Here is a 23,328-nt window from a genome sequence, read left to right as displayed (position 1 = left end):
ACTATGAGTTGGTTCTGACCCTATTGCAATGACTGAAACTTGTTCTTTGATAGGTAATTCAGACAATCAATACAATAAGTTTTATATTTATCACAAATTACTAAAAGTCAGAATGGTGTAGCGGTTGATTACACCACCATTTTCCCTCAGTGCTTATTATCTACACAAAAATTGCCCATTCAATAATAGCAGCAGTACATTAAAACTTGCTTTAGAAGTTTAAACATAGTTTTAGCACTTCACTGCATTCAAGAAATTTATACTCTACCTCATGTGGATGATGTACTAAGGTAGGTCGTCTCACTCTTAACAGAGCTCAGCTGTGCTGAAAGAGGTGTGGTAGTGCTATTAATAACTGCACTGCCCAACACTTACTCTATTCAGAGGGTTAGGAATGACTGCTTCACGACTCTGTGTATAATGTAATTTTGTACTCAGCGGCCCCTATGCTTGAAAAACTGTGTGCTATAAATCATTCTGTGTTCCAGGGGGGAGAATAAGGAGGGGAAGAAATCCTACATAAAGACTCAAATAAAGTCTGAATTGATGTGCTATGTATTATTACAACAAAAAGTTTTACTATATCTTTAAAGCTTGCCACAAATCTGACTTATGTGTGTACCAGACACTGAAAATTATACTAGAAACATGATTTTACTACCAAAGATCATGAGGAATTTAACAATTCAATAGTTAATGTTATATTTCTTTGAGGAAAAAACAAAACTACCTTGTAAATATGGGAGTATTCATTCAATGTCTAACCGAGTCCAAAATTTAGCAGAGAGTCATTTATGTACATACTGATCTTGCATACACATTAGGAGAAGTCTGTGAAGCTATAATTCTTTTTTTTTTAAATTTCGGTTGTTTCTTTTTCATTTCAATGAACATCTACAGAGATTTTGGGATTCCATTCATTCATTGTTGCACCCTTCTCCCAGCACAAACCCCTCCCCCCTCCCCCCCAATTTGCTCCTCTCCTTGAAAAGCAAAAGAAAAACTCCCTCATTGGTACACAATTCCTCCTCCCCCTCCCCCGCACCTCCCCAAACCCCACCCCCTACCCCCAAATATAATCCACTCTGCAACCCTCATTGCATACTCCTACGATAAAAATAATGCCCTAAAATATAATACTTTTTTGCTGGCATTGGGGTGGGGGTAAGACTGAGAAAAACTGGATGAAATATGTTTACGGCAATTCTTAAATATACAAGCACTCCAATGAAGACATGATACAACTAGAAAAGGGAACAATAAAGAAATAAAGACTATTTGTTCCTGATAATTAGTTTGGCCCAAACATCTACAAGAAACAAAAGCAAATAAGTGTTATTTCTAGATCACCACAGAGGGGGAGGAAACTTGCTGTTAATGGTCTAGAGGTTTCTAAAGTTTCCTTTAAACGATAGTCAAAGTTCATAAATAAAACATCAAAATGTAGTCAAATACCAATTGTGGGCAGGAAGTAAAGGTAGAAATAACCCCTGTTCAATGACATCCTTGTTCAATGCAGAGAAGCAGGACTTCAGAAGACAAATGTAAAACTAAAGCCATTGCCATCTGGTTGACTCCAACTGACAGTGACCCTTTAGGACAGAGGAGACCTGCTTGTAGGGGTTCCAAGGCTGTAGGACCCACATGGATGTTGACTCCAAGTACAAGTACTTCAGCATGAACTCACTGCTCATTTGATCTTTTCTCTAAGTCATTTGTTATAAATAATGTATTTCTAAATTTTTATAAAGGATGAAGGAAGCATAAAATGATTCATCTTCTTTGCTTCTACTGACTTTACCTTTTGTGTTGCTTTCACACAGGATATAGTCAACCATAAATGCTCATTTAGTTATCCCTCTCACTGGAAATTCTACAAGCATTGCTTAAACAATGATAACAGTTTGTGAGAGAAACCTCTGGGAATATGACTGCTTTAGTTTTGGGATCAACATACATTTATATTTTGTTTTGTTATTTTCTAAAAGCAATCTGATTCTTCAGTAGAATAAATGTTTATTAAAAGCCCTATGAATGAAGGATGGAAGAGTAACAGAAGGGTCTACAGAGCCAGAAAGGAAGCAACTGCAAGAGTCTAATAAATGATGCCAAAGATCTGAAGTAGGGCCATGGGACAGTCACTACTCTTCTCCACTACCACAATTAAAAGGCTTCAATTCCTGTCATTCTTATTCATTGTCTGGCTTTCAGATGCATTGCAAGTGACTGAAAATACCCTGGCTTGAATTAGGTGCACCTTATTCCTCAAACTGACATCATTGCTCCTTAATAATTTGGAGAGGTCCCTGACTAGAGACCAGAAATATGAGAAATAAAAATTTTCTTACTGAATAAGTATTGCAACAGAATATGATGACTAGAGCTAGATAGTCAAGCACAGACAGCAAGAAATCATAACCTTAGATGCAACCCATTACAATTAGGATTTCAAAGTTAAATTGTTAATTTTCTGATGTCATTAAGGTCTGAAGTAAATTTGCAGGTTGAAGCCAGATGAGGGTATACTAACTCCTTTCACATGGAGTGATATCTGAAGATATGCCAGCTGGGAATGTTAACACGGTATATACTTTATATATTTATATACTTTTCAAAAGGACACAGAAAGAATCTACAAGTTAATTAAAGTGAATTGTGAAAGATCAGGGAGCAAGAGAGCCTCTTCTTTCATTTTTTTTCAAGGAGAATTAAAACATCTTGTTTTCAATTTTATAGTTGTCCTCAGACCAACTGCTTAAGTTAGTGTGCTATATAATAAATCATAACAGATTTATTAACTATTCTGGTCAAGATTGAAGTAGTTCTTAGCCAGTCAGTGCACATTATGATAAGCTGAGGATTTAAAAAAAATACCTATACAACGTTTTATCCCAAAACTTTCAAATCAGAATATCTTGGGTACATCACAAACATTAGTAATAAACTCCCTTCAAGATTATTTTAACGTGCAACCATGAGATAAATAAAGTAAAATCCTAATGTACTAAGAGTTCTGTGTATTAGTCCTACTCGGCTGTGACCTCATTTACCACTAACCAGAAGGTTTGTCATCTGAATCCACACAAAGGAACCTTGGAATAAGATACAAGTTTGGAAACCCTGGCAATCTACTTCCCAAAGGTGGCAGTCTTGAAAACTCTGTGAAACGAAGTCCTATTCTTTAACAAATATGTCTCCTTATGTCAGAATAGACTTGAAGGCAACTAGCTTAGAATTGAAAGGCTGTTTGATAATCCACCTTTGCTCCCATGTACCCCTAAACACACACTAAGCATTTAATACAATGCCACTTCATTGCAGAATTTAATCCCTAGAAATTTAAAATTAAGTATCTTTCTCATTATCTTTTCTTATTGTCTTAAGCTTCTCCTCTTATAAAGATAAAAATATCCACTGTCAAGTCTATAAAAGTTTCTGGGTCTATAAAATTTTATGGGCAAAGACTGCCCATCTTTTTCCCATGAAGCATCAGGTGGATTCAAACTACTGACCTCTTATTAGCAGAACATCATGTAACTAACCATGCGACCAGACAAACAAATAATCCATAACATAATGTGCACGAACTGTTCAATTGGAAAATCAGTTTTGCTCTGCTTAAATCACAATGAAATAAACCAAAACTTGTATTTTTCTGGAGTAAGATTTTCTTGAAAGAGCCCTGGCAGTGCAGTAGCCAAGCACTCAGATTTAGCAATCTGTCGCTGTAAAGAGCATAGCCTGGGAAACGTTATGGGACAGATATACCCATAGGGTTACTATTAGCTAGAATAGACTCAGTGGCACATAACAGTAACAGTAATTTTTTCTCTTGGGTTTTTTTTTGGAAAAAGTGTTCTCCAAAACACTGGTCTTGCATCATATCAGTGGCTAGAATCTTGAGTTAGAGACTAGAGGTTATCTCAGGAACCATAAAATAGGTAAAATTGTGAAATGGTGTGAGACCAGTTTTTCTCATCCAGAAAAGAGGAAAGAAATTTGTAGGTACCTGGGAAATGGGACCAGATACAATGGTTTTTTTGAGAAAAATCCCCGCACATTTCCCATCTGACCACTGTGTCCTAGGGTCACACTCACGTTCAGGCTGGGGGTGAAAGTCAGTGTAGGTTGGAGACTGGTAAATGAGGAAGTGTAGGCTGCTTTTTCAGAGTCGCTTGACTGAACAATGAGAGTGGGTGACCATTAAAAATGTGAGGGTAGGCAAGCCTGCATAACTAACCAGGCAAGTTAACAGGACAGCAGAGCATGCCAAGGACATTAGTAACTCACCAGAGAATTTTTTTTAACTGGTGAAATCTGATTCTCTTCTGTCACATTTCCTTACACTCAAATTCTGAGAATTTGGGCTTTACACACACACACACACACACACACACACACACACACACACACACGTTGTATCAAGTTTAATAATTCTTTGCTGATATCTGAAAGTATTTCATAATTACATCTTCTAAAAAAATCTCATTGCTATCAAGTCAGAACCATTGATTCTCCTGCAGGTTTTCTGAACTGTAAATCACACAGGGGGAGAATGCCCATCTTTCTCCATCAAAACTGCTGGTGATTTTGAACCAGCAGAGGAGTGTCACTTTTGAGTTAGCAGTGCAGCTACCTACCTATCGATTAAGGCACCAGAACGGTTTTAAAGTAGTGGAAAATAATGTTTAAGAAATTTACCAACATTAATACTGACAGTTCAAAGACACTTCCCAAAGAGTCAGTAAATTCTAAAATGTCAAGAACTACTTAGGAAGCTCTGGTGGCCTAGTGGCAAGAAGCTGTGCTATAATCCTGAAGGCTCACAGTTCGAGGCCACTAGCTGCTCTGCAGGAGAAGGAGGTGCAGTTTCCTCCCACGCAATTAACTACCCCTGAAAGCCCATTGGAGGGTCAGCTGTGGGTCAGTTCTGATTCTATAGTACACAGCACCACAACACAACAAGCTCTACTTGTGCCCCATGTTATTTTATGAAGGTGCACTAAATATAATGCAATTTATATAAATCAAACTTTAAAACATTGATGATTTTGTTAGCTAACAAACCAGCAAAATGTTGTTGGACTATTGTGCTTCTAATTGAAGAGGTTGAATTGTCATGTGTAGGCTTAGCATAATCTTAAATCCTCTAAAAGAGGAAATGTTTCTCAAGTATAGAGCATATCATGTTAATAATACTATTTCTCAAAGAAACTGAAATTCCTCAGACATGATCAAAATAGAAGATTTAAGTTATATCTATATAAAGCCAGACATGGCTTGATGAAAATGCAAGCAGCACTCCTTCGAGGCAGAGATAGTAAAGTGTCACCTCATGAACTGAGCATGCTCTTAGGAGCGCCTATTCCTTCAAAGATAATATGATGCTTGGAAAGGTAGATAATCAGCGAAAGAGAAGAAGACCCTCAATAAGATGGATTGACACAGTGACTGCAGCAACGGGGTCAAGTGTGTCAGAAATGATGAGGACGGCACAGAGAGGACAGGGTTCAGATCCCTTGTTCAGAGGGTTGCTGAGACATAGTCTACAGTACCTAACAAAAACTATCATCACAGTTTCAATCAGATCACTCAAATGACAGCTTTTGATGATTAACCTACCTTTTTCATTCTTGAATAATAAAAAAAAGAAAAATGCACTAGTTTTCTATGTGTCCTCCTATGCAAAAGTTGAAAATTTTGCTCAAAGTCTGCTATTAAAACATTGTACAGAAAAGTTTAAGTCTTTGTTTACTGAGACACACCTCAAATATAAAGTTTCCAAATCTTATCACCATTAGAAACTTTTGGCAATATGCCATCTGGTTAAAGGTTAGCCCCACAGCTAAGGATCATGTGGCATTTTTCCAGTGTATGTAGGAATCCAGTGCCTGGCTCCTGTTAGGATATTCCTTTGGGATGTAGGGAAACATCCATAAAATGAAGGGAGACCACAAGTACCTTTGCAACAAAATCATACCAAAGTTCCTTCTAAACAGACAGTGGGAGACAGCATTAAAAGCATGGAAGAGAATTATCTATACAATATAAAGATGCTTTACTACTGGATAAATTGTTATCCATAAACCTTTTCATCCCTATTATACTTCAATGTGTAGGTCATCCCTCCATAGATAAATAATACCTATTAGAATAGTTTTAGCACTGAACTAGTGCAGAGTTGTGCTGCTAACTCAAAGGTGGTGTCTCTCTGGCAGTTCTGACCCACCAGCCTAAGGAAGAAAGAAGGGGCATTTCCCCTCTGATGATTTACAGCCTCCAAAAACCCACTGGAGGGCCAGCTGTAAGTCAGTTCCAACTGGACTGCAGTGACCAAAAGTGAATATCTAGCTCATAAATTATTCAATTAATGTTTGTATCACAAATAGAAATGTAATGAATGACAGTACTTTCGGTACATTCAGTCAGGTAACTGGTTGTTGCTGTTATGTGCCTTCAAGCCAGAACCAATTCACCCTCCAGTAAGTCTCCAGAGGTTCTAAGTCACACGAGGAGTTTACTCATCTTTCTCCCGCACAGCAGCTGATGGATGCGAACCATCTACCTTCGGGTTGGTAGCACAATTCCTTACCCAGTAGGCTACCAGCACCCCAATCAATTCTAGGTGTACATTTTTGGAATCTATACCAAATCACTTTGCTATGGAACATTCCATTTTATTTATTATCAATTTAGCTTGAGGCGGGAAAAGGATTTGAATTAGGAACGAAAGCAACCTAAGCCCTATCCTGGCTCATCACTAGTTTGTACGAATGCAAGAGACTCTCAGTCCTTCTGAAGCTTTGTCCTATCACATGAAGCAGAGATGACAACTGCCATTTCCTAGATGTGACTGTGTGTCAGATGAGACTGAATCATAGATAAGGCTGGAGGTGGTATCAGAAATCAGAGACAAGATGAGAAAAATCATTTAAGAATTGAGCCTCAGGAGCCTTAAAGATTTTCCAACACCAATGTGTAGACAGTTGGAAAGCTGAATTAGAAGCTACTTATGATTGTTAATTGAATTATTAAAATTTTGGAGCAATTGCATTATAATTCAACATAAAAAATATGATCAATTAATAACTAAGCTAACTCAGAACGCACTCATAACTGACCGTCCAGTGAGTTTTCAGAGGCTATGAATTACACAGGAGGAGATTTTTCACCCTCAGAGCAGCTGGTGGATTCAAACCACCTGCCTTTGGGTTGGCAGCACAACTCCTTATCGAAGTAAGGTAATGATGAATTGATAAATAGCACTATCAATGAGAAAAGTCTCTTACTTAGGGGCTTTAAAACCCAATTGTCTTTAAGTCAACCCTGTATCGATAGAAATCACCTAATAACTTCAAAAAAATGAAAATATGTGAAATGGTGGTGTTGAGTACCATCTAAGTTAGAACTCAATAGCTGACCCTCTTGTGAGTTTTCAGAGCCAGTAAATCACACAAAAGGAGACTGTCCATCTTCTTCCGGCAAAGCAGCTGGTGGATCCGAACTGTGTGCCTTTGGGTCAGCAGCACATCTTCTCATCACCTAGTCAATAGATTTCTGTATGTAAAATAGTATGGTATATATATTATTAACGTGTGTGTGTGTGTGTGGTGTGTATGCAGTCCCTGATGACACCAGTAATTAATGTTTGACTGCTATCTGAGAAATTAGAGGTTTGAGTCTACCCAAAAGTGCCCCAGAAGAAAATTCTGGTAATGTGCTTCTGAAAATGTAGTCACTGCAATCCCTGTGGAGCACATTCTACCCTCACAAGTTGGCTATCACTTGTGTGTCTGTGCATTTGGACTAAAGAACATACACACACACACACACACACACACACACACACACGCACGCGTGCGTGCCCCTTATAGAGCTTGTGCAGAACCTATACTATGTCCATTTCCATTTTTAGGACCTAAAGTTCTTAAAGAGTCATGAAAAACCTTTGGTTGCTGGAGTAAATTTCCTCCCATGTTTTCCCACCACAATTAAAAACAAAAAATAATTAAGGGAAGCTCTGTTCAAAGAGAAGAGGAAACACACTTAAGATTATTCCATTTCTGTTCTGTGGTAGGAAGAAGTAAATCATCACTCTATTCTAAACCTCGCAAAGGAAAAAACCTTTGAAATCCAACACGATGTGTCATTTAAACACTTGAAAATTATCATGTGGTACAAATGACTCTCTCATAAACAATGAACTCTTCCTAGTAGGTGGGAAAAAAATTGATTTTCTTCAGTGAGATCTGATTTTTGTCTGAAAATTTATTTTCCTTTAGAAGTGTAAGCACGCCTCTCTCCACTTACAGTTCCAAGGTCAATGATGAAGCAGTCACCCTTGTTGAAACTGTCCCAGCTCAGGGGGACTTCCGTGGCCCTGACCACTCTTCGACCTTTAACATGAAGCAGCCGCTCAGCAGTCAGGTCGTTTGTGAGCACATGATTTAGTCCAGATGCCACGCCTCCAGCCTGTAAGTGGGAGGGAGAAACAAAACAACAGAGAGAACTAATGAAGCTTCTAACTGGACTCAGCAAAATAGCAAAATATCAACTCAGTTATTCGTGTAAAACTTGTACCAGATGATTGCATGAGAAAAGTTAAGTGTGATGGAGAGAAAAACTCCTTGGGAAATCACCCACAGGTTGTTTGTTTTATGTGATCTGTTTAGGGATTTGTTTGTTTTCAGGGATAAAGGGGTGCGGTTCCTTGTCCTAGTTTAAAAATTTCATTTACGATTGTAGATATCTATTGAAACTTGTCAGTGCATAAAATCCTATCACATAATAAAAAAGATGCCTTTGGGGAATTATTACAATGATTTAATGACAGATAAGAGGATTTCAGAGACACAAGTGATCAGAAGTTGAAGGACAGTCAGAAATACAGCACAGGCACATACATGCCACAGTGAGTGGACCGGCAAATCAAGTGTACGGCTGGACAGTTTTTACATTAAAGAATCATCTCCTTTAAGAAGTTACAGAAGTTATTAAATACCCTTTAAAAACTCATTGCCAGAACCCAGTGATAGCTGGCTCTCCAGCAGATTTTCGGAAGTGGGAAATCCACGGGAGGAGAGTGCCTATTTTTCTCACTCAGAGCAGCTAGTGGATTCAAACTATCCACCTTTGAGTAGGCAACGCAATTCACTAGGCCGCTAGAGCTCCCTCTAAGTACACTAGGCCTGAATATTTTTACCTTACATTAGGAGAAATTTCTCTTGGTGGCACATGACCAAACAAAATAGAAGAAAGTGAACCAAATCAAATTAAAGAAATGCTTAAATATCCAGTTCATCTACTACCTCTTCTCTCATTATTTGCACTCCTTTTTTTTGTTTTTTTAATCATATTTTTTATTAATTTTAATGAAAATTTACAGAGACTCTGGATTTCCATTCATTCATTGTTGCACTTTTCTCCCTGCCCACCCTGCCCCACATAGTACAGTCTTCTTTTTGAAAAGTAAAAGAAAAACTCTTACAGTGTTTTACAATCCCTCCCCCAAGGTCTACTCCACTATGCAGCCTCCGTTCTAGACTCCTATAAAGATAATATACAAACACATATCTCCTTGAAACAGTTCTCCCCCTCATCTGTTTCAATGAAGTATGTATCATTTATCCCATCTTTCTCAGTCTCCCCACAACCCTGATGTCAGTTCTATTTTACAACAGTGGAACTATGCAGCATTTGTCCTTCTGTGGCTGAGATACTTCACTCAGCATAATGTCCTCCAGGTTCACCCATTTTGAGTAATATTGCATGAGTTCCTTGTTTTTCAATGCAGCATAGTATTCCTTTGTGTGAATATATCATAGTTTCTCTATCCATTCGTTTGTTAATGGGCACTTAGGTTACCTGTTTCCAACTCTTTGCTATTGTGAACAAAGCTGCAATAAACATGGGTGTGCATACATCTGCTTGGATGGTGGTTATGGTCTCTTTAGGGTATATTCCCAGTAGTGGAATTGCTGGGTTAAATGGTATCTCTATTTGCAACTTTTTGAGAAAGCACCACAATGCCTCTACGGTGATTGCACCATTTTACACTCCCACCAACAATGAATAAGGGTTCCAGTTTCTCCACAACCTCACCAGCATTTATTGCTTGCTGTTCTGTTAAATTTTGCTATTCTCTCTGGGGTGAGATGATATCTCATAGTTGTCTTGATTTGCATCTCTCTCAGAGCTAGGGATTTTGAACATTTCTTCATGTGCTTGTTGGCCATCTGAATGTCTTCTTTGGTGAAGTGTCTGTTCATATCCTGTGCCCATTTTTCAATTGGATTATTTATCTTTATCTTGTTGTCATGCTCAAGTATTTTATAAATTCTCAAGTATTTTATAAATTCTAGATATAAGTCCCTTATGTGACATGTCATTGCCAAATACTTTTTCCCAGTCTGTGGCTTCCCTTTTTACCCTCTTGGAGAAGTTTTTGGATGTGCATAGGGATTTGATTCTTAGGTCTCAGTCATCTATTTTATCTTCTCCTGGTTGTAGATATACTCCTTTCTAATGTTTTCATTTTAAAGAATATGAGTAACCAGGAGGAGGGAGGAAAATGTGCAACAATGAATGAATTTTTAAAAAAAACTATGAGTAAATATAATCTTTATTTCCATAATAATTATGATGTAATAATGTTCACAATTACTAGCCATGTGTTAGAGAGCTGGACAATGACTAAGGATGACAGAAGAAGAATTGAGGCCCTTGAGCTGTGGAGCTGGAGAAGAGTACTGAACATACCATGGACTACCAGGAGAACAAATGGGTCTGTCATGGAGAAGGTGAACCAAGTTTCTCCTTGGAGGCAAGGATTTTGAAGCTCCATCTCAAATATTTTGGCCACATGGCCAGGAGGGACCAGGGTAGAGGAACAGGGCAGGAGAGGAAGACCCCAGAAGAGATGGATTGACATGATAACTGGGGCAATAGGATTTGGTGTGTCAGAGTCAGTGAGAGTGGCTCAGGATCGGGCAGGGTTTAGAACTATGATACATAGGGTCACTATGAGTGAGTTGCTGGCCACTCAATGGCACATAACAAACTGTTGTTATGTACTGTTGAGTTGAAACTAACTTGTAGCTGACCCTTCATAGGGTTTTCAGAGGCAGTCAGTACATTACATGGGAAGAGATTGCCTGTATTTCTCCTTCAGAGTCACTGGTGGATTAGAACGGTCTATAGACAATGTCACCAGAGGTCCCCATCTACATGTCTCAAACAGACAAAAAAGAAGTTAATTCAGTGAATACTACTTGAATTAACTTTAGAAACTTCTAGCCTAGGGGGGCAAAGAATGCTCCTTCAAATAGCACCATAAATACAGTTTACAGACAGATGTGGATAGTCACTGGCTGCAATCATAGCTTGGGTTAAGTCATGTTTAAACTTTTAAAAGGGGATGATTAGGCAAAGATTTAATTTGAGGGAATAGTGGAAAATCAACTGTCTTCTACAGTCCCCTCCGTCTACCCAAAAAATTTTGAAGAAATGACACAAGTCAATCAATGACGTAACAAGATAGCTTTTATGTTTCCTAGTTGAAGCTTTCCATTTTTACATTATATACAGCAACTGCACAGAGTTTTCATTGACTTGATAATAATAGACTTGTCAAGTTCTGCATAGTCCACATAGACACATTATTATGATAAGTGCCTCACAGTATAATGATTACAAACTCAAGACTCTGGAATCAGATGGTCACCCTCCCACATAGTAGCCATGTGGCCTTGGTAAATTACAGTCTTTCAAAGTCTCGGTTTATTTATCTATAATGTGGTGGTAATGATAGAAACTGCATGATAAGGTTGTTTGGGTTAAATAATATATGTGATATTTGTAGCACAGTCCTATAAACTATAATGATAGGATGACATTAAGTATAATATACTAGCATTTTGGGTCATAAATTATCTCTGCCTCTGCATTTCCTACCATTGCAATTGCATTCATTACCATATTATCAGTACCTTTAATGATAAGAGAGTGAACTGATTTCTTTGGCTGATAAATTCAGCCTCCATAAGCAAACATCCTCTTTCTGAAAATGCTGATTTGTGGTGGTTTTAATGTAGGCCATTGATAATTAGTAGATAACCATCCAATAACTGCAAAACTACTTTCACCATGTTCACTTTCAGATGCATAAGTCTGATTTCAGAAAGTCTGTTCATAGTTTCTAAGATTACTAATAATACAAGTCTCTATTCATCGGGAATTTACACGCATACACTGTAGGTGTCTTCATTAAACCTTACTGTGTACATTACCAATATAGGGAAGTTGTTCTAACTTTCATGCGTTTGAGGAAATTGAACACAGAAAGAGCATGTACTTGTGCAAAGGCAGACAAGTGATATGTGGCAGAAATGGGTTCACAGTCAAGTTAATGCCAGAGCCCTTGCTTTTAGCAAAAAGATACAGTTTATTTAAAATGTTGAGCTCACTGACATAAAAGATCATAAAATGTAGGAAGTAGCATAAAATTAAATAGGAGCTACTTGTTCTTCATACTTAGGGTGATTCATAATTTAGAAAGGAAAAGTAATTTCAGAACTAAATGTGAACATATATCTATATATCTTGATCTATATATATGATATCTGTATATCTTGATCTGAGGGCTATCATGAAATATTTAAACAAGACACTGAGTATTTACATGTAGAAGGTATACTGAATACACATTAAACATTCAAGTAACTTTAAATTAAAAACTTGTTCCAACATTGGAATCAATATTCTGGGATTTGGGGTCTTTAGTAGGGTATCCTTAGCTATCTAGTAAAGCTGTAACAAAAAATATTACAAATGGATAGCTTTTTGAATTAATTTTTTTAAATTTTAATTGTGATTTTGAGTTTACAGAAAAGTTATATTTTCATTCATTCATTGTTGCACATTTTATAGCTTTAACAAAATGAAATATATTCTCTCTCAGTTTGGGAGGCTAGAAGTACAAATTAAGAGCACTAGTTCCAGGTTCAAATTGTTTTCTTCTAGGTGGTATAGCACTGGTCTGTGCGTTGCTGTACAGAGGTTACTAGTGGTTGCTGTGATGCTGAAGCCTGTGACAGTGATGTGTCAATCGTGGTAATGGGTACCCATGGTTGACAATGTTGGCTGGAGCTTCCCGACTAAATCAAGCCTGGAAGCAGGAGCGGCATCCACTTCCAAAATGGCTTGACTCCGGAAACTCTATGTACGAACAGTGCTCAGGCCTCTCATTCATAGAATTGCTATGATTTGTCTACAAATCGAAGGCACCTAACAACAACAACAGCTCTAGGAAAAGGCTCTCAGTCTTTCACTTTGGGCTCTAATGGAAGGCTTTTGCCTCCTTTCAACATCTGTGGGCCCATAGTTCCTTGGAGATTTCCATGTGTCTTGACATCAATCTTGCTGAGTCTTGAGTGCTCTCAACATAGGGGATCCCCAGACCTAAAGAATCTACTCCCATTTTCTTTCTTGAGGGTACTAAGGGGTTTTTTGTATCTACTGAGAGAAAAAGGAATGTAGGCCACACTCCAAAGAAACTCCCATTACATTTGTGACCTGAATAAGAGTGTTACATCTCACACAAACTCCCTTAAAATTGATTGGCTGAATCAAATTGTAACATGGAAATCATTATATAATTTCTAAATAACTTCATTACATGAATGACAAACCATGGAGAACCATGGCCTAGCCATATAAACCCATAACTTAGGGGATACAGCTCAATCCATGAAAGGGTGAAATGGCTGAGGGATTGGGTGGTGAACGCCTAATCAGAAATTATTTTGTATGCACTTGTTTCTGAAATGTTCCTCTGAAGTGGGTGTTCCTTATTTTAACAGACTACCTATGGTGAGGGAGAGGGGCTAAAAGGATTATTAGTCTGCAAGGATCCCCAAAAGAATTCCAGAAAAATACTTTTTTACTGAAGGTTACCTGAAAGTGAGAGATCTATTTGCTTTTACTTCTTTTTTTTTTCTTTCAGAAGTAAAACCAACTGATGATTGATAGTTCATGCCAATATACATAAATTATATAATATATATGTATGTGTATATATATGTATGTTTGAATTTATACTTTTGTTTATGTTGCTAAATCATCTATATGTTTAGCTCAATGATTTCATATATATAATTTCTAAGACTAAACCATATTTTGAGGAAATATGTGTATAGTTCTTTGCATTAACTAAAGTTATAGTTGTTATAAATATTGTATTAAAAGTTTCTACAAGAATTGTGACTCCTGGGGAGCTCTGGTGGCCTAGTGGTAAGGAACTGCAACTACAATCCCAGAGGCGCATGTTTCGAATCCACCAGATGCTCTGCCGGGGACGGAGGGACAATCTCCTCCTGTACCAGTCAGATCTGATTTGACGGTACACTTACACAAAAATAATAAAAAAAAAAGAAAAAAGAATTGTGACTCCTAAGTATTGGGAAATTTTCAGTAAATTTGGAGATTCTCTTGCATAGTGAAAAAATTACTTCTGTTACCGATATTTATTTACTAAAATAAGCTTATGAAATTTTAAGAGACTTTCTTATAAAGCAATACTTACAGGGCTTTACTTTAACAACTAGCCTAATAAACCAGATCAAGTGCAACCCTATTGTGTGCCAACAGGCACTATGCCAGGAAATTGGGGATATATCACTGACTTAAACAGATTTCAACAAAACCAATGCAAAAATTAAAAAGCAACACCCTAGTTATGTAACGATATGTTTGTTAACAGGGAGGAAAAAAGCTGTCCTATTGAACAGAATGTTTACCTTGTATTTCAGACCTCCTTTGAAATAGCCAACAAAATCAGTGGACTCATAGCCTTGCAGTTCTCTGTTCTGCACAGGTTTGCCACCCAAGTAGTCATCCATTTGAACAGTGAAGATGGCAGCTGCAGTGCTTTCATCCTGGGTACACTCCTTTCCTGAAACAACCAACAACATGACTTCATTTCTCAACCAAGAAAAGAGTTTAAGCAGAACGTCTAATTCCAAAGAAGCCAGAATGTGTCCTTGAATTGTATTGCAATACAACTAATCTTCTCTAAAAAGATCTTTTAGCAGAAACAGTGTAATGCCAACACTATAAAACATTGTTTTGACAATAACAAAATGAAATAATTTTGTTCATCCTCTTCATAATCCTTTTAAAAAATTAAAAGACCCCTGTTCAATATGTAAGGGAAAAAATCTCAACACTCATTTCAGTGGAATTCGAACTGACTCATAGCTGACCCGCCATTTGTTTCCCAGACTGTGAATCATACAGGTGGTGGTTGCTCATCTTTCTCTGTAGATTCAAGTCACTGTGGCTTTTGGATTAGTAGAGAAACACCCTACAGAATGCACCACCAGAGCCCTCATGCTAGGAAAGATAGAGCAATATATTCCATTAGGGATCAAATGTGGACGTATTCATTTGATGCCATCAACAAGATCAGGATATGAAAACATTTTGTTTTTGTTTTAGTCTTTATGAGAATTAATCATCAGGATTCACTCTAACAATAAGTCAGTATTTAAGGAAAACAAAACAGGTGGGGACAATTAGGCAAAGCATGAAGAAATGGGAAATTCTTGGGCTGAAGTGTTGTGTGATCAGTGAGACAGATGCTGGGTGGAACTCTGAGGTACGTGAGCTCTGCTGGTGTGTGCTCAACACCTGAGTGTCCTTTACACAAGGTATTGTGTGATCAGGGTGACGCTAGCTCTGAGGCACCTGTGTTTCTTGTTGATGTATATCCCACACCTGAACATCCTTTACAGTCATCCCATGTGCTGGGAGAGTTAAAAGAACGTAGGACAGCTGTTAGAGATGATGGAGCTCGTTCTCCGTGGGTGAAGGCACGGCTTAGTTCACTGGCAATCAGACACACCTCCTAGTGAGCCGCCAATATGGGTTACGTGGGAGGATCCTTTAGATCAAGGTTGCAAAGGGGATCCTTTACTAACCGTTGGGAGAGGTTATGCTTATATTTTCCCACAAAATAAACTACATCCTGTGTGGATTCCTGCTCGTCATGTCCGATTCCAACGCACCTAGTGAGAAGATGTGTCGATTGAGCATCCAAGACAAGAAGATGAGACGGAGGAAAAGGAAGTTGAAGCCCCAGACACCTGTGACCTGGGGCATGCTGAAGGCACTCAACCAACAGGCTCTTGACCTTAACCCTGGGAGTGGTAAACCCAGTGGTCCTGTGTTTATAACACTACTTACTTAGCGCTGCTTTGACCATCAATAATGCCACAGCAGGAGAAGCTAACTAGGTTTTATAACTTTTGCCTCTTCACTTGCATTTCCTATATGTATATAGCTTTCCTCTCTATCCTATATTCATTCCCCAATCCAAGCTGGAAATGAAGTTATGGCAATTCTAACCTTTTTATTGTCTCCCCTGTTGTCATTACAAGACCTCTTCACAAGACAGAATGCCCGAGTAGCTGCACTGAATGATCTTTCTACTCTTACCTCCCAAGAGACATCAGAGACTTTCCCCTCTTTGGACCCATTTAAAAGAAAAAGGGAGGAGATGTGAAGGCCTCTGGCCAGGATGGGTCGCCTGAGCTCCAGACAGGTGCAAGCCTCCCAACGGCCTTTAATACAGGGTAGAGAAAGCTCCCCTGTGTTTAGCTGTACCAGCCTGAGAAAGCTCACCACCTGGGAAGATGGCTGCCCTGTCTGTTGAGCTGAGAGTGATCTGCATGAGGCTAAGGTTCTCCTGACCAATCCGCGTGTCTCATGTCTGTAAGCCCACCCTATCCTTTCTTTCTATGTATAAGTGCAGTGCTTATCCCAATAAAATTGAGCTGGATAGACAAAAAAAAAATCAGTATTTGGCCTTCTATGGGTAAATGGTTTAAAAAAACTGTGGTAACCATACACCATGGAATACTGCTCAATAATAAAGAAGTATGGACTACTGAAACATGCAAGAACTTCGCTAACATTCCAGGAAACTGAGCAGACTAAAAAAGACAATGCTGAAAAGTTTCAAATATACAAAATTTTTAAAACATAAAACTTTTAGTTAGCCTGAGATGGGATGAAGTGAGGAAGTCACTTTGACTGCTTGTGTGCCCTGCGAATAGTCTGTGGTTCTGAATCACCAGAGAGGTGCCACCTTTGGGTTAACAGCATGACTTCCTACAGACCATCAGCTCTCCCTCTGTGAGTAATGTGAGAGATCCTTCTGGTGATGGGACTATTCACAATTTTGACTGTGTTAGTACATAAACTTATAAAAAGGGTAGTTCTGTTGCATGAAACCAAGTACAGCTAAAACAGGGAAGATCTGAATAAGTTGGGCAGATTATGTAAAGGTTAGTCTCCTGATTAGGGTATTACACTACAGTTTTACCAAAAGTTACAACTGGAGGAAATTGGGTAAACTGGACAGGAGCTGTCTCTGCATTACTTCTTGCACTTATACTGTGAATCTCTACTTTGTCAATAACAAGGAGTTTTTTCAATAAAAAGTTGACTCAAAGAGTTTACGAATTTGTTGCTTGGTTGATGTGTTTATATTTATTTTAATTTTTAAATTTTGTTATTTTTTGTGTGTATACCGACAAATCAGATCTGACTGGTATGGGAGGAGATTTCCCCTCCTTCTCCAGCAGACCGTTTGGTTATCTATTTTATTTTTAAGGAAAAAAAAATTATTTTTCCTTTAGACACTGCCTCCCACTAGCTCAGTCCACCCTTTTCCAGGATGTGTCAGCTTGGCCCACAGCCTAGGAGGACCCATCAGACCCTGCACAGAACACATGACACACTCTCCCTTGCCTAGCTTCACCTTTACTTCCTAGGGTCTTATTACTTGAATAACAGTATCCAAATATCCCAATTCTTGCTCTGTGACGGAAATAGCAAAAAAATAAGGCCCCAGGAATAGATGGTATACCGATTGACGTATTTCAGCTAACAGATGATGCCCTGGATGTGCTCACCTAGTTGTGCCAAGAAATCTGGAGAACAACCACTTGGCCAACTGACTGGAAGAGATCTATATTTGTTCCCATTCCAAAGAAGGGTGACCCAACAGAGTGTGGAAACTACAGAACAATATCATTGATTTCACATGCAAGCAAGATTCTGCTGAAGATTATCCAAAAACGACTGGAACAGCGCATCAGCAGAGAATTGCCAGAAGTCCAGGCTGGGTTTAGAAGGGGGTAGGTCATGGTACTAGGGATATTGTAGCTGATATTAGATGGATCTTAGCTGAAATCAGGGAATACCAGAAGAATGTCTATCTGTGTTTCATTGATTATGCAAAGGCGTTTGACTGTGTGGATAATAACAAACTGTGGCTGACTTGGAGAAGCATGGGAATCCCAGAACATTTAATCGTGCTAATGTGAAACCTATACTTGGACCAAGAGGCAGTTGTCAGAACAGAGCAGGGTAACAGTTCGTGGTTCAACATTGGGAAGGGTGTACGCCAAGGATGTGTCCTGTCTCCATACCTTTTCAACATGTATGCAGAGCAGATTATCTGGGAGGCTGGGCTCTGAGGAGAATTGTGGTGTCAGGACTGGTGGAAGATCTATTAACAATCTGCGTTATGCAGATGATACAACCCTGCTTGCTGAAACTGAGGAGGACCTTACGCACTTGCTGTGGAGGGTCAAGGACTGCAGTCTTCAGTATGGACTGAGGCTCAATGTCAAGAAGACAAAGATTCTCACCACTGGACCAATTGGTAGCATCAGGATGGATGGTGAAGAGATTGAGATTGTTCACAGCTTCAGTTTGCTCGGCTCCACAGTCAACACTCTTGGCACCAGCAGCCAGGAAATCAAAAAATGTATTGTGATGGGAAAGTCTGCTGTTAGGGACCTCTCTAAAGTACTCAAGAGCAATGGTGTCTCTCTGGAGACTAAGGTGCGCCTGATACAGGCCATGGTCTTTGCAATCACTTGTTATGCATCAGAGAGTTGGACAATGACTAGGGAGGACAGAAGGAGAGTGGATGCTTTTGAGCTGTGGTGCTGGAGAAGAGTACTGAATGTACCATGGACTGCCAGGAAAACAAACAGATTCATCTTGGAGAGGGTTAAACCAAGCTACTCCTTGGAGTCAAGGATTCTGGGGCTTCGTCTGACATACTTTCGGCATGTTGCAAGGAGGGACAGGTTCTCGGAGAGGGACATCATGCTTGGGAGGGTGGAGGGACAGCACAAGAGGGGAAGACCCTCTATGAGATGGATTGATTCAGTGACTGGGGTAATCGGGATGGGTGTGTCAGAGGCAGTGTGATTGGCACAGGATAGAGCAGGGTTTAGGGCTGTTGTACATAGCTGTTTGCTATGAGTCGCAAACGACTCGACGGCACATAACAACAACAACAAACAATTAGCTCTGGGTCCTATTCCCTCACCTTGACTTTAAGGGGAAGTTCAAAATCATAGGAACCTTATTCTGGCTAGATGGAACTCCCCATCGGATATTACTTGACAAAAGAGTCTCTAGTGGCACGTGGGGCACCTGCAGATAGCTAGCATGCCCAAGGCAGAGTAGGAAGCCGCCTCCTAGGGCTTAGAACATCTTTACAGACTGAACTTTATGAAGTCAACAAGCCTCATGCAAGAGGGGGAGAATGTTAGTCTGCCTTTATTCATTCATCTATTTTGTTCCTCGAATCAATCCTGTTGACCAGTTATCTTTAATAAAGTTATGTGCCTTTTGGCGGGAAAAAGGGAAATCTAGATCTAGCAATCTACATATGTTCCCTCTTGTGCTTTTAGGAACATGGGAGCACAGTGGTTCCGTAAGAGTTTATTGGCTAACCCAAAGGTCAGTGGTAACAACTCACCAGGGAGAAAGAGGTAACAAAGTCTTTCTATAAAGATGATAGTGTTAACAACTCTATGGGGCAAAATCCACAGCAATAGGCTTAATGCTTCTCTCCTAGTTGGGTAGGGAGCTCTGGTGGCTTAGAGGTAAGGAATTGTGCTGCCAACACAAGTATGATATTCAAATCTATCAGCTGTTCCATGCGAGGAAGAGGAGCAATCTCTTCCCATTCCGTTTACAGCGTCTAAAAACCTGCTGGAAGGTCAGCTATGAGTTGGTTCTGACTCCAGGGCAATGAGAAGGAAGTCACCTATGGCTTAGGGTCAATTTGTTTGATTACTTAGTAAAATTACTCTTTGTTACATACAGTTATACTACAAAGACTTGTCCTCACCCTTTCTTTCTTACTGATTCTAAACTTTATATGTTTGCAATAATAAAACCCAAATAGTATACTTTTCTATACTAGGTCCTGTGTAAAAGCAGTAGGAATACACAGAGAATGAAACAAATTCTTTGCCTGAAGGAGTTAAAATGTACAGGGGAAGAACACTTAAGCACATGGTGGTAATACAAGGTTGTACTTTAAATAATCTTAAATATAGAAGGATATTGTGGAAACAACTGAGGGATAGATGTGGCAAAATGACTTCCTATTTGTACTTTCATTTTAAATCTCATTTCCTGCTTCTTCTTCTTGCTCTTTCTTTATTTCTATGCTGTGCACCTTTTACATCCCAATCTAACTATAACTCTTCTTTCATTTTCTTTAGGACAGTCTCTTTTAATCAAACCTTTTCTATTTCTGAGCTTTCACCTTTCATTCCTGGAATTTTGCCTCAATCTATCTCTCCATTCCATTAATCCACAGGTTTTAGATATCTTCAAGGAGATGAAGTAGGACAAGCTGCTGAATAATTCCATCTGAAAAGCTTGTTCACTATTTTGCTCCAAAGTTCTCTGTGACTCCTCTAGGCATCAGAACCTTCCAATCATCATCATTTTCCTCATACCTGCAGACACATTGAGTCTCTCATAGTTCTTACCACATTCGCCTTGTTCCATATCACCTTTTGTGTTTGTTTTACGATGCCTTTGAGACTATACTATGACTTTGAGACTTTGAGAAAGGTTCATCAATTATTTCTATCTAAAAAATTCCTTATATAGTACAGTACCTGGCATGTTGACTAGTTACCAAATGAATTGGCATCAACATGTCATTACTTTCAACAGAGCTTTAAGATCATGAAATATTTCTACCAAAGTATTTTCCAGCCCATTTTTAAAACTGATAAGCATTAAATGGCTACTGTTAAAAGTCAAAGTGAAGGGAGCTCTGGTGGCCTAGTGGCAAGAGGCTGTACTGCAATCACAGAGGTGCACTGTGCGAATCTACCAGATATTCTACTGGAGAATCTCCTCCTGTACCAGTCAGATCCGATTTGATCACACACACACACAAAATAATAAAATAAAATAAAATAAAATAAAAAATAAAGAAGACTGAATCTGTAAATCTTATAAAAGGCAAGTCCTAAGGAATGTATTCATTAAGAAAGTTTACAGAATTTAAGACTGTGTTCTAAGCCATTTTTCAGTCTTCTGATAAAATCAAGCTTTCTTATAAGTATAAATAATAATAAAACTTATTTATAGTATAATAGTTTTTAAAAATAGTATAATATAGAGTTCTTTAATTGAAACAGCTCTACTGTCCCACTACAACTGAATGAATTAAAAATTTTGGTACATTCACATGATGGAATACTACACAGCACTCAAGAGCAATGATTTAAAAAAAATACTACACAACGAGGGAGAGACTGGAGATCATTATGTTGAGTGAACTCAGTCTCATAAGGATGAATATTACATATGGCCATAAATGTAAAAAATTGAAGGGTAACTAGTAAAGTGTGTATGAGAATCGAAGGGGAGCAGTAGTGGGAGTGAAAGGATGAGAATGGGTAGCAGCAAAACCACAGGGTTGCACAATGTGGCGGGTGGAGGGAGGAGCAAAAGAAATGTGAAAGATCCAGCAGAGACTTGAAAAGACAAAGTAGTGGTGGACATACTCCAATGGTGATTAATTTTATAAAATACAATGTATGGGAATGATTGTATAAAACGTATGTCAATAAAGGAAAGGGGGGATCTGCATAATAAAAAATAGAGCTCTTTAATATTTTATTTCCCTCGAATAATAAATGTGACATTTCAGACACTTTTATTCATTTCAGATCCAGATTAAATTCTGGACAGACTGTTTCACCTGGCTCAGTATATATGCTAACCAGGGTTTAAGAATTCTCTAGAATAAAATAAGAATGCCTACAATAGGCTCTCATATGTCAGAGATGATGAAGATGGCACAGGATGGGACTGGATTCATAGGGTGGCTGAGTTGAATTTGACTCAATGGCTCGTATCAACAACATATTTTATAACGGGCGGCTCTAATAGCATAGTCTGTAAGGAGTTGTGCTGCTAACTCAGAGGTGTGTCTCACTGGCAGTTCAAATTCACCCAGTTTATATACACCTGGTCAGAATCCAACCAGTTCCAATCTCCTGCCCCATGGGAGAAACATAGGCAATCTCCTCCTGATCAATGTACAGTCTCTGAAAACCCCTTGGAGAATCAACTACCAATTTGTTCAGCTCCATAGCAACTAATTGAAATTTTGCTATAACACTGAAATAGGAATAATGACATTACAGGGAAGGATAATGTTTGCAAATTACAGACTCAAGCAAGCACAAAATTTTAACAGTGGGTTTTATAGTTGGAAGAGTCCTGTCTCTTCCTATGGGAAGCTCTGGTGGAGTGTGTAGCCAATCACACTGCTAACCCAGTAACTGCAAGAGAAAGATAGAAGACCCTGGACACCAGCAGTCAATCGCACAGGAAAAGATTGCTCATCTTTCTCCAGAGGAGCAGCTAGCGGATTCACACCGCCTGCCTGTGCCTGCCTTTGGGTTGGCAGCCCAACTCTCTCCCCATTGGGCCACTAGTGCTCCCTTAATACCTAAAAATTAGAAAATAAGGAATGCTGCTTTCAGAGACTTAAAAAATGTGTCCCCTAAACTCAGCAATAACCCTAAAAACCAGGCATACACGTAAGTCCAAGGGAAGCAAGCTGGTTTTAAAGCGAGGTTAAAAGGCTCAGATAATGGTCCTGCTGTTCACGGGTGGGGGTGGCGGGGTGTGCCCACTGACTGGCACAGGACCTCATAGGGAGAGGCTGGACATGCAGGATGTTTACGAGTAAGAGTAGAAGGTGGAAAAGTGGAGCACACAGGCCCAGTGTCCCGAGAGCCTGGCGCGAGCTCAGCCCCAAGTAACTGGTCCTGTTGAACGGGCCGTTTTGTTTCACCCTCTGTTGTTGATGTAATAATAATTAAATAACAAATCTAACAATAACGCGGCCCATTTAACTAAATCCGTAAATAAATTATTAATATAGACTTATTTATCTATGTTGGGAATATGTGCATAGCC

At 39.0% G+C, this 23,328-nt stretch overlaps 1 protein-coding gene across 1 annotated transcript in view; it reads right to left on the bottom strand.

Moving 5' to 3' along the window:
• SCIN (scinderin) overlaps positions 1–23,328 on the bottom strand; it is an 89,661-nt gene that overhangs the window by 65,393 nt on the left and 940 nt on the right. Inside the window, exons 2-3 of the mRNA XM_006880246.1 lie at positions 14,796–14,950; positions 8,311–8,472 (exon numbers count right to left, since the gene is read on the bottom strand). Of these exons, the coding sequence (XP_006880308.1) occupies positions 8,311–8,472; positions 14,796–14,950 (317 nt within the window). The remainder of the gene's footprint in view (positions 1–8,310; positions 8,473–14,795; positions 14,951–23,328) is intronic.

This window comes from Elephantulus edwardii, unplaced genomic scaffold (genome assembly GCF_000299155.1).
Source record: "Elephantulus edwardii isolate Elephantulus edwardi_28Jun2011 unplaced genomic scaffold, EleEdw1.0 scaffold00007, whole genome shotgun sequence".
NCBI lineage: Eukaryota > Metazoa > Chordata > Mammalia > Macroscelidea > Macroscelididae > Elephantulus > Elephantulus edwardii.
Note: the sequence above shows the minus strand (reverse complement) of the source record. Positions and strands in the feature narration are given on the sequence as shown.